Source organism: Haliotis rubra, unplaced genomic scaffold (genome assembly GCF_003918875.1).
Source record: "Haliotis rubra isolate DU_JTF1 unplaced genomic scaffold, ASM391887v1 Scf537, whole genome shotgun sequence".
NCBI classification, from domain to species: domain Eukaryota; kingdom Metazoa; phylum Mollusca; class Gastropoda; order Lepetellida; family Haliotidae; genus Haliotis; species Haliotis rubra.
The window spans coordinates 96742-115350 of NW_025767232.1; the positions used below are offsets into that span (position 1 = coordinate 96742).

Below are 18609 nucleotides of genomic sequence, written 5' to 3' on the forward strand. Positions count from 1 at the left end.
ACAGAGTTGACTTTTTATTGCATATGCATATCGTGTCAAGACAACTTCTAATATTTTATTTCAAACAGACATGTTACCTTTTCATGTAAATACACACTAATTATCAAAACATATACATGTATAATTGCACATCTACAAAAGTTGTAAAAAATACATTAACATTCATTTGATAAAAGTTGAACATTGTGCATCTATCGAGTATATTTGATATGACTAATCTAAAACAGGTAAAACAAAATATGGATCTCTTCTCTGAGTTATATACAAAAGACAAATACATACAAACATGTTTGTTCAAGATAGATGAGTCTATGGTGAATGTATAAAATATTCCAGTACATCCTTGTACGCTATTGTGTCCTCACAAGACAAGACTTTATGATGGCATGAAAACCATCGGCCTAGACAAGCAATTATTAGTTTAAGTTGGCTCTTACAATCAGCATGACACTAGGGAGGTATTCTGTGTCTGCAAAGCCACAGAAGTTAAACGTACAGTGTGGAATGACATAACATAGATTTTGTGTGTGTTTTGTTTGTTGCTTAACACTCTGCAATATTCCAGCTATATGGTGGCGTTCATATAACAAGGAACATCCACAGCTTGATCAGAGCAAATCAAGGGAGCAAATTGCAGCCATGTCCAATTAGGAGATAAACATCATGTGTTGGCCAATTACCTGGGTGTTATTGATTATTTGAAGCATAGGAATTCATTTGGAACAGACGGCATTAGCCGGAGGTTTCAAATGAAATATTCTGTGCTTAAAATACACCCGGGAAATTGGCCAACACTTGATGTTTATCGACATTGTAAACACAAAAGTAAACCAAAAGGTCCACATGCGTTTTTGTGTCTGCACTCATTGACATCGAGTACGGGTACAGCAGTGAAATGTCATCAGCCGCACGTTTCGGCTGTCTCTCATGGTAGCATCTGGAACTGCTCAATTTGTGACATCATTTGGACTTTCCATCACAATATGATTTGAATGATGTCACCACTGCTGACAACATAACAATACAATGGTGTGTGCAGTGTTCGTACACATTAATACCCGGCAAATGGTCTTTCAATTTCTGGGAAATGAATACCATTCGATCATGTTTTTCAACCAATCAGATTAAAGAACACAGTGACTTTTGGTTTACAATGCTCTGTGTTAGATGAGTATACCTGTACTTTCCATTGACTTGGACTGCTTTTGATGAACATGAGATCAAATTCAAAATTAAAGATAAAAATAACTATATGTAGGTTAAAAACTTTTTGAAAAACACGACAACATGAATCATTGAAATAAATGCATGGATATCACAGAGTCACAATGTATGTTTTGCATTAGAAATCTTTGTAGATCAAAATATATAGAGAATTTGTTATGCATATACAGTATAATGTATCATAGAAAGATTTTCGTTTATGTTAATACATTGGAATGCACATGAAACGAGTTGATGTAAAACCTCTTCCAGTAGCTGCTGGAGGTGGAAACACACACCCAAAATATACATTTGTGAAGACTGTCAGAAATCTGAATATAGTCAAGTATCAGAACCACAGAGCAACCCAATAACTGGACCTTCTACCAGCTGGCTCCGACTTCAACACTTTCAGCAGCCATGAGGTCACTCAGGAGCCACTCAAACCCTGTCATCAAACAGACAATATGAGGCTCACTATTCGCAAACCAGGAAGGCTTTTGAAACTGCTCCATTAGTATCAAGGATCTGCACAAATGGTCAGTTCTACCTGGTCTCAAGACATCTTTAATTGAACACAGTTTGGTCCAGATGAGAACAGGCAATAAAGAACATTTTGACATTTTGCATCATTCATGTTAGGTCATACACTAAGACAGTGGCAACAATATTTCTTGCATCAGCGAGGTGATATCCAAACATTGTAAACCAGATCAGTCTGTCCACATTGTTATCAGTTTACTGATCCAAACTTGAATGTTGGAATCAATTTTAGCTGATAATGGTACAGATATCTGGCCTCGTTTTACTTTGACCAAACTAGATTTGGGTGTATGTCTGTGGATGTCGGATCCAGGAATTTTGGAAGGGGGGTGTTCAGGGGTTTCGAACCCCCTGAACGCCAAAAAAATCTTCAATGTGGTCTTTAGTCGTTTTCAAAAGGGGGGATCGAACCCCCTGAACTCCCCCCTCTGGATCCGCCAATGAATTAGCATACAGTAACACTAAATAAATATTATTGCCAGATGCTGCGTCTAATATCTGATCTTACTGTTCAAAATGGCCATGGTCTTTCAACCCTGAATGTGAACTTTTCAAAAATTGCATGTCAGGACTACTACGTATATATTATGTTTTCAGGTACGATTTGGATACTAAGAAAAGTTAAATGGTTAAAAAAGTATTAATCTGTTCTGTCCCTTTCCTCTGTTTAGTTGGAGAGCCCAGTAAGTTTGAATGACCAAGCCCACAAGCAAGGGATCTTGTTCACTGGAATTGGTGGAATTTCAATGACTATTCCTCCCTTGTCGCCTTCCTTCCAGTTGAAATTGCCTTGGTAACCCAACAAGGAAACAGTCGTTGCCACAGTAGTGGAGGGGGCTCCAAGGGTCAAGGTGTCCCCCTCTGGCCAGTCCATGATGATGGCGTACACATTGGTCTGGGCACCCTCTTTCTTGGATGTATACCTGATGAAAAAATGTAGATCCAAAATTACCTCTTCCCTACTCTCCTACAAAACACTTGCAATTTCTGTCTTCTTTATATGGTTCAATGAGATATATACAGTCAAATCCCGATGAGTCGAATCGCTGGGGACCAAGTAATAAATTCGACTTATCGATGTATTCGAGACATAGGTATGTCTATGAGGGTAGAAAAAAAGATGATCCAGTCCTAATTCCTCCGCCTAAGCATTTGTTTATCTAATGATTTCCATATCACTAATAGGGACACCTTATCAGTTCCAGTCTGATGAGCACAGACAGTGATTTCCGTAAAATCACTAATCTGCCTTTTGAACTCACCCGTCAATGGCGGAAAGGTGTGAGCCGTGCTGGTTTGTTAATTGGATCAGTTTGCTACACCAATCAATTTCTCATTGACTGACTTCGGCTTATGTATACAAGATTGCTGTTGTTTGAATCTCATGGGACCAAATTTCCTTCTCGAGTCATCGTGTGTATTTATGAGACGAATTCGTGTAACCGGTATTCAAATGATGACAACTATAACAGGGAATGGTCGGGACCGACAGGTACTTCGAGTTATGCATAATATTCGAGACACCGGCATTCGACTCATCGGGATTTGACTGTATGTGAATGTTGCTTAATGCCCAACTCAACAATATTCCAGCTGTATGACGATGTCTGTAAATACTGGACCAGGCAATCCAATGATTCTTGCTGTGCGAAACAGTCACCATCATCGAGGTACAATATCACACAGTCAACCAAGACCCCGAGTCTGACCACTTAATCATCAGTAGGGGCAGTGGGTAGCCACATGTTTCCACGTCACACGTAAGACCTGGGTTTGATTTCCATAATGTTCACAGTGTGTGAAGCACATTTGTATTGTCCCTAGTGATGATATTGCTGGAATGTGACATATAGTGTACAACCACACTCACTCACTCACTCTACCAGCAGAGGTTGCTTTCAACATATTGTACCCTGAAATCCCCACAGGGAATAAACAAGCTGGATGACTGTCATAATACATTTATTTTACTTACGTAGGTCCTTGACATACCCTGCACTTGTCAGAATCAAGACCAATTCAAGGTCAACTGTTCCTCCACACCTCATCCCCACTCCCTACGATAAATGACAAAATCCTAAGAGTGAGCCTATGACATAGGAAGGGAGATAAAGTCTGTGGAACTAACTACTCACCACACTTTCGGGGTCATTGTGTCGTTCTGGTGTGTCCAGGGCCGCGTGGAGTAGATGGCCTCTCCGTTGACCTTCATCCACTGCCCCATCTGCTTCAGACGCTCCTGGAAAATGGGGACAAGGAGGCCATCTTTGGTAGGTCCAACATTCATCAGCATGTTGCCGCCACAGCTGGGGAGGGAAACGATGACATTATCATGACATTAGGAGGTACATTTGGGCAAGATGACAACAGAAGAACTGGGGTAGTCGAGAAAGTAGAAGTGTTGTGAAAAAGAACCTTGAGGCTTGAAATTATTGTCCAATTGATTTTTGTTGTTTAACACTGCATTCAGCAATTTTCCAGCTACATGATATTATATTCTGAAAATAATCGATTCTGGACTAGACAATCCAGTGATTGACATCATGTTCATCGATCTACGCAGTTGGGATACGATGACATGTGTCAACCAAGTCAGCAAGCCTGACCACCCGATCCTGTCAGTCGCCTCTCACGACAAGCATGAATTGCTGAAGACCAATTCTGACCCGGATCTTCATGGGTCTCCATTTGATAAACATAACATGCCATGACACTGTAACTTAAAATTTCAACACTATCAGTCAGGATGAACTTTTACTGACCTCTCTAGATTTTAATGAAATACAACTGTAACTAAAACAAGACACATTATGCCCACATTTCAGAGGAAAAGACTGACTGACTGACTGAGTTTAGTTTTACGCCGCTTTTAGCAATATTCCAGCAATATCACGGCGGGGACACCAGAAATGGGCTTCACACATTGTGCCCATGTGGGGAATCGAACCCAGGTCTTCGGCGTGACGAGCCAACGCTTTAACCACTAGGCTACCCCACCGCCCCCCGAGGAAAAGATGGTTATAGAGCTTGACATGCATTTTGAGAGAATTTAAGAGCATGGTCACAATACAACTGTCAAAACAAACATTTTAAAAAATGCAAGAAGTATTATATGTGTTGAGTCCCACTGCTCTCTACACACATAACAAAGCTGAGTACATACAGAACTTAAATGTTTAAGTGAGGATCATGAAATGATTTATGATATGGCTGTGATGGTGGACATATTGAATCAGATTAAAACTTCTTGAACAAATTCAGGTGTCATCATTTGTAGAACACATATGCTATATTTCAGTGGGTCCGGTGGTGTCTGAGAAGGAAATGCCACTGCAGAGAGCTATGACATAATTTCACCTGGAATCCAGGTGAGCAAACAATATGTAGGATGCAGTACCTGACAGTTTCCACAAAAGTTTCCAGCAGGTCGTCTATGGTCAGAAAATCAGTCAGTTTAGCGTTCCGCCTGTAGCCCCAGGAATAATGGTCAATCGTCATGGCATTCTCCCACTTATGTTTCTGCAGGACACCTGGAACAGTCAACACATGCTGACATTACAGGGTCAGAATACATGTACTATCACATGAAAAGTGGACAAACATGCTGACTAATCGTTTTGTTCTCCTTGCCAAATTGCAGACTTCTAACAAACATCAAACACAAAGAAATGAAAGTACAGTCGAGCACCGTTGTGTCGAACTCTGATAACTCAATGTCTCGGTTGTCTCGATATAACATCTCGGTCCCGGCAAAATCCTTCATAATTTATCATTATTCAAGCTCTTTTAAGTCAATACGGATGTCTCGATATTTCGGATATCTCGATATAATTTCATGGTCCCAACAAGCAAAATTACCCTTTTAACTCGATATTTTTGCAAAGAAACTTGATATTTCTTTCTACCTTTGATGGGCAAGTATCCCTCTGAACTGAGGTTGTTTCCACACATTTACACAGGGTGCGGCATGAATCAAAGGGATGCGGTAGTGTAAACTAATTAGGGCTAATTGAGTTGAAGGTGTCACTTGTTTGTTATTTAATTAGGATTAATTAAGAAGGATTTAATTAGGAAGTACTCACTGTTACGACTAAACACTACTGATAACGGATTATAGTTTCGAATCAAAACATACTGAGAAGCGTTTTGTTTTCTTTCATAGTGATATGTGATGACATGCCCTGGTCGGATGTCTCTGAAGTTCAGATAACTCTCGATATTTTTCTTGGGCCCATGAATATTGAGACAATGGTGCTCGACTGTATGTAGTTTTATGCAACATACAAGTATATGAAGCCTTACTGTGTAGACACATTTACACTGCTAGTGAATCTGTAGTATCTGACTGGCTAAAATACTAACTTGTTTTTGAGTTAATGTTTCCATAAACCGAAAATACATCAGGTCATGTCCACTAGTGGACTAATGCTGCTTGATAACAGAATGGCGTGGTTTGTGTCGTTGTCTACAGTTTATTGTGTAAAGCATTACATGAGGAATCTGTTAAGTTTTTGTTGACATATCTTTTTTCAAAAATTGACTTTATAAATGTTTTTGCATTTATGGATTGACACAGTATGCAAACCATATTCTACTTGTGTACCTCCATTTACACAAAAACATACTGAACTCAGTTCATAGGTAAACTTGCCCTGGGAGGAGGGTGTTCTCACCTGGATTGTACCTGTCGTCACAGGTGTAGAACCCTCCGTGATGACAGTCTGTACCGCTGCCCCAACGGTCATTGGTCACTACAGTGTCCTTCACTGGGCTAGGATATAGAAATGGAAATGTAATATACAGATCATCAACAAAACACACTCAAAATATTACAGAAACGTCATTCAACATTTTCTACAAAGTGCAGGTTTGACATAAATATCAGCCAGTTCAAGATATAATCAAAGGTTTGGTGATAATGGCGCCAACAGTTGGACACCCAGGTCAAAGGGATTCAAGCCACCGCAGATTTAGACTTTACTGCCAGTAATACAAGTCCACTTGTTTCAGCCCTGCCCTGCCCTGCCCTGCCCTGCCCTGCCCTGCCCTGCCCTGCCCTGCCCTGCCCTGCCCTGCCCTGCCCTGCCCTGCCCTGCCCTGCCCCCTGCCCTGCCCTGCCCTGCCCTGTTGTTGAATGCTGCTCTCAACTGTATTCCAGCTACCTGCTACAGCTGTCGATATATATAACTGATTCTGGACTTGTGAGCAAGCATCCATGTCATCTACATAAACGGATACTAAGTACTCAATAAACCTTGTCACTTAGCCTGCCCGTGCATTACATCATACTGCCTCTTACTATCAGTATAGCAAAAGGTTGCCCTAGCCTTTGGTCATGATCACACCACTCTACAAACACTAACTGGCCTGGCACGCTCGAGTGCGAAAATACGCATCATGTCAGAAAGCACACATAAGATCTCCACATCATCATCAGCAGCAGCAGCAGCATAGGGTGCAAAAGAATGCTTAAGGTGGTGAAGTGTTTTTGTCCCAAACATTGACATGAAAGTGGTCAACCTAAGATCATAACAGGGCAACAATACATGAATAGTCAGCAGATCCTGCCCCTGCCAAAGAATGGCATTGAGTATTGTGAGTCCATAAACATTTGCATTCACATGGGGTAAAACATGGAAATATGACACACTGCACAATCAAGGATGGGATATGTTGCTCACTTCAGATCTCAATAAACTGGCACTAGTAAGGGAGGTAACTCTGTCCCACCTGTCATTGTACAGCCAGGCAATAAACTCCTGGGCCTTCCAGTATTCTGCTGAGCCTCCACCACTTGCATCAGACCACACGATCTCCGCTCGTAGTTGTTGACCAGCTCGTACAGCTCAGGGAGAGATCGGTTCTGTTAATAAACAACACATATCAGTGTATGAAATAAGTTTGATAAATAGCCAGTCCGAATGTAATAATTTGTCTATGTAAATGGCAAAATTAAACAAAAATTTCCAAAAGTTGCCAGCCCATACCAAAAGTTACCAGGTTATGGGTTGTTGCACAGGTCTTATTTCATACACTGTATATATATTATGTATATAGACTGTACTTCAAAATGTGCCACTTAATTGATATTCTTTGTTACACAGGAAGCCAAGCTCTGTTGAGTGCTGCAAGGTTCCCCGGACATGCAGCTATGGTGCTGCACGGAACCAGGCATTGACTGCACAATGGCGGTTTTCACTCGGCAAACAAACATGGCGGACATGACATGTATAACATACAACAGAAACACCCAATGGGTTTAATTTTTTCTTCACAATTTAATCAATACTGCAGCAATATATACATCACGACAAAAATGATCTTTGCTACTTTTGAGGAAAGAAAACATTTGACTAACTTCAAGACATGTGCAAAAAGATGATTTATCAAATAAATTCCCGAGTTCAAAACAGGACAAATGACAGAGATTTGATCTGTGATAAACATCACTATCACAGATCAAATGTGGTGTTTTCTAGTTATTACTCTCAGCATTTAATATATTTCTAACAATGGGAGAAAATGAGCCATCGTTTTCACTATTTATATCATCATATTCAGTGAAAAGTAGCTGTGATCAATATTTTATAGCTGTGGCTGTTCAATTCAGTGTATACTGTATAGTTTCCTGACCACAACAAGCTGACATGAAACAGCAACACACATACCGTGGCTGTAACTAGGGTGTGAGTGATGTTTATTACATGTAGCTTACGTGATGACGACAGTCTCGAAACAGCTTAAAGAATGTTTTCCTTCACTAAAAGTAACAATGAACATCATCCTTGTTACGCATATAGATTACTGCAGTATTCAAGAAAATGGTAAATAGGATATTCGTAATATTCTAACAACCAGTTCTTGGGTTTTTCTAAGGTAAAAATGTAGATACCGGTACATGTCATGTCTGTCATGTTTGCCTTGAGGAGGCCGACATTCTACAGTCATTGCCTGGGTTAGTGTAGCACCAGCACAGCATACTCATGGAACCAGTTTGTGGTATTCCTGTGGTATGAAGTGGTATTCCCGTAGTATGAAGTGGCATTCCTGTGGTATGAAGTGGTACTCCTGTGGTATTAAGTGGTATTCCTGTGGTATGAAGTGGCATTCCTGTGGTTTAAGTGGCGTACATGTGGTATTAAGTGGTATTCATGTGGTGTGAAGTGGCATTCCTGTGGTATGAATTCCTGTATTGGAATGCTGTGGTATGAAGTGGTATTCCTGTGGTATGAAATGGTATTCCTGTGGTATGAAGTGGTATTCCTGTGATATTAAGTGGTATTCCTGTTGTATGAAGTGGTATTCCTGTGGTATGAAGTGGTATTTCCAATGCGACAGTACAGTACACTTGATGCCATGATATGTTTATCTGTTATGTGGATGCCAGTATTTCAAAGTGAAATAGTTTTTTCGTCCATTTCTTTTAAAGAGAGAGAAATCAATTTTGTATTTATCCCACACACTAATCAGCATGCATGGTCGTGCTTTGTATGTGAAGGTCCCAGTCTACATCACTTGTCCCACAGTGAGTGAGTGAGTGAATTTAGTTGTACGCTACACTCAGCACTATTCCAGCTATATGGTGGCAATCTGTAAATAATTGAGTCTAGACCAGACTATCCAGTGATCAACAGCATGAACATCGATCTACGCAATTGGGATACGATGACATGTGTCAACCAAGTCAGCGAGCCTGACCACCCGATCCCGTTACTCGCCTCTTACGACAAGCATAGGTTACTGAAGATCAATTCTAACCCGGATCTTCACGGATTCACTTGTCCCAGCTGTGTGCACAGATATAAAGGAAGAGATCTCAAAATGGATGCCCAAACAAATTAATTGGTGTGCAGCCCACAATACAGGGATAAGCATTACGTGTTTGTCGACGTGTATGTTATATATACCATGTTAAATAGGCAGGCTGAAATTCAATTATTGTTGTATCACTTACAAACACAAAACTCTGTGTGGTGAAGTTGTTGGCTTTGTCCTGCAGAAACAGGGGATTGAACCATTCGAACAGGGTGTGATACACGCCGAACTTCATGCTGGTCTTGCTCTTGATTGCACTTGCCAGCTCACCTGTGACACAATCAGTACGAGAGTTTGCTTAATGCCGCAGTGATCAATTATACAACCATCCTCGTGTTCAAAATATAACACGGCAAAACTGCATTTTTGTCACAGTATTTATCATGTTTATGTGGGTAGAATGAACTGTATATAATCTTTTTTATGACAGACATGCAAGTGAGTGAGTGAGTGAGCATGGTTTTTCTCTGCTTTCAGCAATATTCCAGCAACATCGCTGTGTTGGACACCAGAAATGGGCTTCACACATTGTACCCATGTGGAGATTTGCACCCGGGTCTTCAGCGTGATGAGCTAAGGCTTTAACCACTAGGATACCCCACCTCCCCAGGCATGCAAGTGATAACTCATAATAATTTTCACTAATATTTTACGAATTACTATTGCATTTTCTTACCAACGAGGTCCCGGCTTGGGCCTACAGCCTGGGAGTTCCAGTTGAAGGACGTCTTGCAGGGCCAGTTGCAGAAGCCTTCATGGTGCTTGCTCACAAATACAACATATCTGAAATAGGCAACAAACAGAAATCATGAAAGTCCATTCACACATACTGTTATTTGGTTCAAGTGAGTGAGTGAGTTTAGTTTTACGCCACACTCAGCAATAGTTACACTGCGGTGGTCTGTAAATAAGAGTCTGGACCAGACAATCCAGTGATCAAAAGCATGTGCATCGATCTGCGCAACTGGGAACCGATGACATGTGTCAACCAAGTCAGCGAGCCTGACCACCCGATCCCGTTAGTCGCCTCTTACGACAAGCATAGGTTACTGAAGACCAATATCCCAACCCATACCTTCATTTGTATATTTGGTTCAAGATGGAAGTGGTCTTAATGGTCTGTCAATGTGTCACAGGTTATCAATGTATTGATCCAAATTTACACTTAATGATGCATTACGCATTGTGGCTACCCATGTATTGATTCATCCATTACCTATGAATTGTCAACATTAACTGCCTTGCTCCTAGCTGAAGTTTAACTTATACTGTTATGTATCAAAGGCACTTGATCTATTTCTAATCAAAATTACATAATCTACTATTCAGCATTTAAATATAATCTTTTTGTTATACTCTCAAAAAAAAAAGAAATATATGCACAAAAAGGCACTCTCTATTCAAAACCAGTATGTTGAAAATATTTACACTGTTTTAGATAAATCATCATGTTTGTTTACCTAACCATACATTCTACTCTAAATCCAACAAGCTAATTCAGTACACTATATGGGGAATGTTTTAACACCACTGCAGGTACTAACATGATTAAGACAATCTTAGATACCATTTAGAGGTACACTGAGAATAGCAACAGTCAGAACAGCAACACAGAACATGGCAACAATGTTTATAACACTCCCTAATCTAAAACAGAAATACCTTCTCATAAAAAGGACAAAATACATTTTGCTTCAAACAATTACACAAAGCTGCAAAATATTTATACCTAATTCTATTTTAAAGCTTGGTCGATTTTCATCAAATGAAATCTATGAGGTGTTCACCATACTGTTATGGATGGGTCCTAGTCAAAAGGGCCGAAAAACGAAAATGTCATAAGGGCTGCAAGAAAGTCAAAAGGGCCTCAGAACCCCTAGTCAAAAGGGCCACATATACAAAAAATAATAATAGCATCTGTTTTTTAAAAGTAAATATATAAAAGGTTATACATCTATACAATATATATTTAATGTAGACTAGTTCTGTTTTTAATAGATATTTTTTTCAATGTTAGAAAGAAAATGATGACTTGAAAGAATAGATGTATGTAATGGTTTTTTATTTCATTTAAGTAACAAAACACTTGTCATTTATAATTATGACAAACACTTTGGCAGAGAAATGCATTTAACATTAGTACCACAATACTAAAATAGTACACGAAAACACATATACACAATATATCCCTTTGATGCCATATTTGTGTTTTGACAATCATGTAAGCTGTCACTAATCCCTAAGATGTCTTGTTTTTTGTGCTCTTCAGTGAATACTGTCAGAATATTTTAGAGTATTGTTTTCATTGTTACTAAACCTTACAATTGTCATTGAGTTGACTCTGTGTCAATGTGTGACTATAAATCATGGTGAGGTGAGGTGAAATTGGATTTAGCGTCGTGCTTGAGAATATTTCGCTCATATCACGAAGTGCATGTGTGTGTATGTGTATGTGCGGCTGCTTGTACTAGCCCAGACTTAAGCTGGTTTTATAGTGCTAGCACACTTAGATACCATGCCGCAGTGAAGCATGAATACCCTACTCAGACACATTATACTGACTCCGAGCCGACCAGCGCCAGGCAGGGACCAACAAGTACCATATTTTAAAGTCTTTTGGTATGATGCGGTCGGGGATCGAACCCGCGACCTTCCTCTCGGGCGGATATAAAATCATGGACAGACTTGTTTTTTTATATCATTTCCCTCTACTATGTGTGTGTGAAGTGTTTGAAAACAGTGAGGAAGAACCAGCAAGTGTGATTGTGAACTGTGAAAAGCCAGCAGGACCCAGGAGGAGGTGTTTGCTGAACTAGTATGCATAAAATATACAATGTATAGATGTATTTAACCTTTTACAATATTACACTTTTTAAAAAAGATGCTATTATTACTTTTTGGTATATGGGGCCCTTTTGACTAGGGGTTTGCGGCCCTTTTAACTTTCTTGTGGCCCTTTTGACTTTTCCGTTTTGCGGCCCTTTTGTCATGCGGACATTTTTGACCTGTTCCCTTATGGATAAAGACGTTAGAAAAATTAGAAAAGGATTTCAGTCTGAAAATATTCTAAAAAATCACAGGATGGGTTGAAACATATATGAATCCTGAACATGTTATGCTTTGTATTAATATGTCTGGAATACTTTCAACTAAAAGAGTGAGTGAGTTTAGTTTTACGCCGCTTTTAGCAATATTCCATCAAATATCACAGCGGGGGACACCAGAAATGGGTTTCACACATTGTGCCCATGTGGGGAATCGAAACCAGGTCTTCAGTGTGACGAGCGAATGCTTTAACCACTAGGCTACTCCCACCGACCCCCATATATTAGCGTACACACAGTCAGTATGTCGCATCAGGGATACTCAACAACAGGGCCCCCTTATATAGTAAAAGCAGAACAATATACTGCATGGTTTTGAAGCCGGCAGTTCAATGTAACATTAAGGATGGAGCGAGTACAGTGTGAGTGCACGTCTGACATGTAGTGATGAACGCGTGAAGCGGCATTATCAGTGTTACTATCAGTGCACGGTAACTGTGGTTACGTAATAATACACATGGATATTTACTTGGCTCCAGCATCTTCAAATATGGACGCCCACTCTTCAGCGTTGTAAAACTCGGCCGTGAATTCCCGAGCAAAGTCGGCGTACGTGAAGTCGGGAGGATAATTTTCTTGCATAAAGAATGTTATTGCGGGTAAGGGTTGTCCTTTCCAGTTCCACCAAAACCATTCGGAAGAATAACTGGGCACTGAAAACACACCCCAGTGAATAAATATTCCAAGTTTGGCTTCATCATACCACGACGGGAGAGGTCGAGTGTCCAGGGAGTCCCAGTTAGGTTCATATCGTTTACTGACACATGGAGAAAACTCTGAAAAACACACGAGAAAAAACAAGATCCTTAGTAAACACCGCAGCGTCGTTGAGGACGCCATCTTGTAAGCATGTGACTTCTTCCTCGTCATGTGATCAAGTGGTCACGTGTGTTTACAAATTTCCCTATGCTGGAATCCCAGTGAGGTCAACGTATTTATTCAATATAAATATATGATTGTAGTTTTCGTTTGGGGTTTGTGAGTGATTACGGTTTTACGCCGCATTTAGCATTATTCCAGTTCCCCCAATTTCCAGCAATATCTATCACAGAGGGGGAATGGGTTACCCCTTGCATGAACTACGATGTACAGTAGTTGGCCATTAGTGAAATTAATGCAAGAATAATGTTCATAAATTTCGTTTCCGTCGAATTGCTTTCAATACTTATTTACCAGCTGGGAAATCATCTCAGCTACATACACATAATTTCCATTCAATGTTCCGATGATTATTGAGAAAACTGCAACTATTTAAACAACATATATAGACGTACCAATCAGGTTTATCATGGCTGTCTATGGGATAGATTAAACTTAAGTTGCACTTATGGTGCTTAATCAGGTGTCATTCGATGGCTTTTTGGAAGTGAGGTGGAGTGGTGTGTGTCTTTTTATTCGTTTTATTCTATTTTATTTTCAAAGCAATCCAAGTTTAATCAAATAATATTCACTTCATTCAAACTTTTCAAGATTATTGGCAAGTTTACAAATTAACGTCGATCGATCAGCTTCATTTTCTTCAATTTGGGCCCTCGTCGGTAATACTTTATCCCCGTCCTTCCGCTAAAAACTGGCTAAAATCTGCACGACGAAGACTCAACCAATATTGTCAGTTGGTGGGGGTGTCGGGGGGGGGGTGATTGTAAGCTGGTACCCGGCTTTCTATGCGCTTTGTGAAGAGACGGAACCCAGCTTCAGATAACCGGAGCTAGCAGAAATAGCCACGAATAGTATCCAAGCTCTACACAGAGCTGTTTCCGAGCCCTATCGTATTGTGCACAACCAAAGAAATAAAATAGCTGTGCCACAAAGCTTAGCTTCAAAATCACTTCTAAGAGAATTGGACGGCTCCTTACATTTGGTGCTACTGTTTAATAGGCCATACAAATATATTTATAACAGAAAATATTATGTTTTGGCATTCAAACAAAGATTCATCACTTCGCATAATATTTATTCGAAACTAAACAAAGGAACCACTATCGTAAATAGAAAATGGCGGTAGCCACAGCATCGGGAATACCATCGAAGTCATGGCAGCCTGCACAGTGTACTCTGGAAACAACGTATGTCTGTGGCGGCTTATAAAATGAATCTAACACTAACGGTTTATCTACACAATTCACATCGATTAATTTGTTTAATCACGTGGGATAGCAAGAAAGGACAACAGAGTGGAGTGCCGGTTGAAAAACACATGTACACACGACCCTTTAGACAGAGTTGTCTCCACCTGATCGGTGTGCTTTGCTCTCATTATTACAGTCATGTGTTGGAGGAAATTTTGTTGTTGTTTAAAACATATTTTTATAGATGCGTACACAAAACAGCTGTGTTTGTCAATTTATCAGGAGGAGTATACCTGGGCAGTTGATTTTCACGCAGCTCAACATTATATCCACGAACCTTCAATTTATAAGTTTGCTTGTTGTGACCATGTTATTTGTGTTCCAGCATGGGGACCATCTTTGTTGAACTGTACTGGAAACATGCTCCAAACACTTGCAGGAACTTTGCCGAATTGTGTCGGCGTGGCTACTATAATAGCATCAAGTTCCATCGAATCATCTCCAACTTCATGATACAAGGAGGGGATCCCACAGGCACAGGTACAGGGATTTATGTCAGCTGACCAGGCCCTGACCATGGTCAGGGTGGTTTCTCTTGGGATAGTTCATATGAATAAACTCGTATTCCAGTCGAGCACACCTTGGTATAGTGCAAAGTCGTCTAGTTATATGCTGGACTACTGTTGGGAAAGAGTTCCTTACGTACCCCCCACGTAAGGAACTCTTACCTTTCTTTAAACAGTAGAGGATGTAATGTGTAAGCGAGATGGTCCCCCATTACACGTACAAGATTCGCATGACTGCCTGACCACAGACAGGGGAATACTTCATGTCACACATGAACTTGTCTGAAAGTGTTAGTAATGAAAATAATGAAACAAAATTTGGTATAGTCATTGATATTTGTTCAAGTTATTGAATGACATAAATGAAAACATTAAACAATTGATGAGCAAACATTGGTCGAATACAAACAAGAGGAGAAGTATGAAATGCATTCTTTCTCAATATCTACTGTTTCTTCATGTAAATGACCATGACAAGGAAATATACTACTCAAATGCTACTAGTCCACAGCTCATTTCTGGCTGGACTTTAGTAGAATACAACTAGTCCTCCTGTATCTTGGCCAGCCTCAGAGTAAGACACTATGTTTCTATCCCTGCATAATGACATGCAAATTTAATGTGTTAATTAGCAAAAAACTTTTGTCATTATTGTATTTTATTTTTGTCTGCAACACAAACAAACCTTGAAACCCTGAAACAAATGGTTCAGCCATATTAATTATCAATTTTCATATGATATGTACATCATTTTGTCAGCAACAAATATGTGAAAACTGATATACAGAGTAACAGGAATAGAAAACAAATAACACATTACCATGGTTACAAGTGATTGGAATCTGTATCTAATCATTTGTCAATGGAATCCATTACTGGAACAAATACTCAAGATGGGTAAGAACTGCTGTTAAAACAGACCAACATCCATAATGATCCATTGTGAATGTGATGGAATTACTGAGGTTTGATGCTTCAGCAATATTCTAGCTATATGACAACAGCCAGTAAACAACCAGATGAGACAATCCAGTGATTGATGTACCATGGCCTATGCCTTTCAGCTTTGTGGACTTCATGTCAGCATGGAGACCCGTGAAGATCCCGGTTACAATAGATCTTCAGTAACCCATGATTGTCGTAAGAGGCGACTAATGGGATAAAGGGGTCAGGGTCACTGACTTAGTTGACACGTCATCGTATCCCAATTGCGGAGGCCGATGCTCATGCTGTTGATTACGGGATTGTCTGGTCCAGACTAGATTATTTGATTTATAGACCACCGCCAGATAATTGGAATATTGCTGAGTGCGGCGTAAAACTAAACTCACACACTCATGTCAGCTGGACATGGACCTGATGATTCCATGGACACAGCCAGCTGAAGAGAAACCTAACATAGATATGCTATTTAAAAGATATTTCTGCTTTTCTTTTCAGGCCGAGGTGGGGCATCCATATATGGAAAATTCTTTGAAGATGAAATATCTGATGAACTTAAACATGCAGGTATGAATATTCATATTATGCACACGATTATTGAGCATTAATGAAGTAACAATAGTTAGGAATGAATGCCTGAATTTAGAAAAAACTACTTTTAATGCATTTGGTAGTCATTGTGAATATGGAATGTTAAGAAAAATGATGTTAGTTAAGTGAACAGTCACATATACTGACAAAGACTTTTCATCAGTGTAACACAAGCAAGGAGGCTGTCAGTAATTATCATTACAGTATAAGACTTAAGCATGTATTGATTGACTGGGTAACTTTACAATATTGAACAAACTGGCATTTCCATTCACAGGAGCTGGTGTATTATCCATGGCCAACAGTGGTCCGGATTCCAACGGCAGTCAGTTCTTCATCTCCTTGGCTCCAACACAGTGGCTGGATGGAAAACATGCCATCTTTGGTCGAGTGTCTGGCGGCATGCAGGTCGTCCATCGTTATCGGCATGGTGGAGACGGATGAGAATGACAGACCAATGGATGATATAAAGATTGTGAAAGCTTTCATCACACCTTCATGAGACTGTGTCGACAATTTAGATGGAGGATTGGACCATGAATCCTTGGTCCTTTTGAAGAAACTCTCTGCCATATAAACTGTTGAACCAATCATCTGTTTCACTAAGTATCAGTTGATATCTTTTACAGGTGGCATAATGGGGAGAATGTTTGTACCAGACCAATTCCAGGATATGTTCTCATAATGAGTAAAGTTGTGAGACCAGCCCTAGGTGTGGGCTGGTTACATTTCATCCTACTATGCTGTTTAGCTTGTTCAAACAGGAGTAATCTCCAAATTCCATACATAACTTGTGACAGCAGTGAGAGCTCTAAGTAAGAACTTCCTACTTAAGATCAGTTTGAATGTATTATTTTGTACACTGGTAGACTAAGGGGAAAATTGAGATGTATCTTTAAGAAAGCGCTCCTCTGCTAAGGGCTTGGACTGTTTCTGTTTGGAACCTTTTGGTTAATAAAGGTCAGAGTTTGACATATTTTAAAGCTGTGACAGGTCTGAGAGATTTTTAACTGTGCATGTTTTATTGTGTCCTCATTTGTCAAGGTCTGCCAAACTAGGTCAAACACATGTCATCCAATCAGCATGAACATACCATGTATCAAATATCATGTTTTTATTCATTTTGGAACAGAAAATAAATTTTTGTAAATAAACATTTATTTGGATTGTCAATGTATATTACCAGTAACCAAAGGAAGCTAAGGACCATCTTATTTTTTCATATCAAGGTAGTTAATTTGTCCTGACATGTGATATGTAACTATGTAACATATAGTATTATGTAATTTGAAAGAATCTAATGGTTGTAAATTTCTTTTGTGTAGTATATAAGGTAAAACATTCAACAATAGGACTCGGTACTCCTCAATCGCTCTTCAATGTGCTTCGCTGGGTGTCCATCGATGACCAAAACCTTTATGACTGCTCTGTACTCAAGCTTATACATTTCTGCCGTTTCATTAGGGGTACACGTGAGTAGATGTCACGTGACCGGAAACAAGCGACATGTGCATGTCAATATTATGTTTATGTGAATGAATTCATCATATACTCCCCATCAAAGGTTTAGACTCCCTAGTGTACATGTAGCCACTTACTTCAGGCAACTGTTCTAAACTAAATTTTGCAAAATATTCCATACTGTTTAAAAGTGCTGTTTATGCATGAACTGATGAATTAAAAATATTGTAAAACAAATTCATAAAGGTGCAAAAGATTATTGTCATGCGTTCAATAAATGATGAAACTTAAAAATGGCTACTTCTTATCAAAACT

The 18609-nt window shown here is 39.6% G+C and overlaps 1 protein-coding gene and 1 pseudogene across 1 annotated transcript; one reads left to right on the forward strand and one right to left on the reverse strand.

Moving 5' to 3' along the window:
- Position 1: 1 nt before the first annotated feature.
- On the reverse strand, positions 2–13536 carry LOC124253260 (annotated as a pseudogene).
- Positions 13537–14618: 1082 nt separating this feature from the next.
- LOC124253273 (peptidyl-prolyl cis-trans isomerase-like 1) lies at positions 14619–17987 on the forward strand. Its single transcript, XM_046687012.1, has 4 exons — positions 14619–14731; positions 15120–15274; positions 16741–16809; positions 17111–17987. Exons 1-4 carry the CDS (start codon positions 14661–14663, stop codon positions 17275–17277), a joined length of 462 nt encoding a protein of 153 aa, XP_046542968.1. The 5' UTR covers positions 14619–14660; the 3' UTR covers positions 17278–17987.
- The last annotated feature ends 622 nt before the right edge of the window (positions 17988–18609 follow it).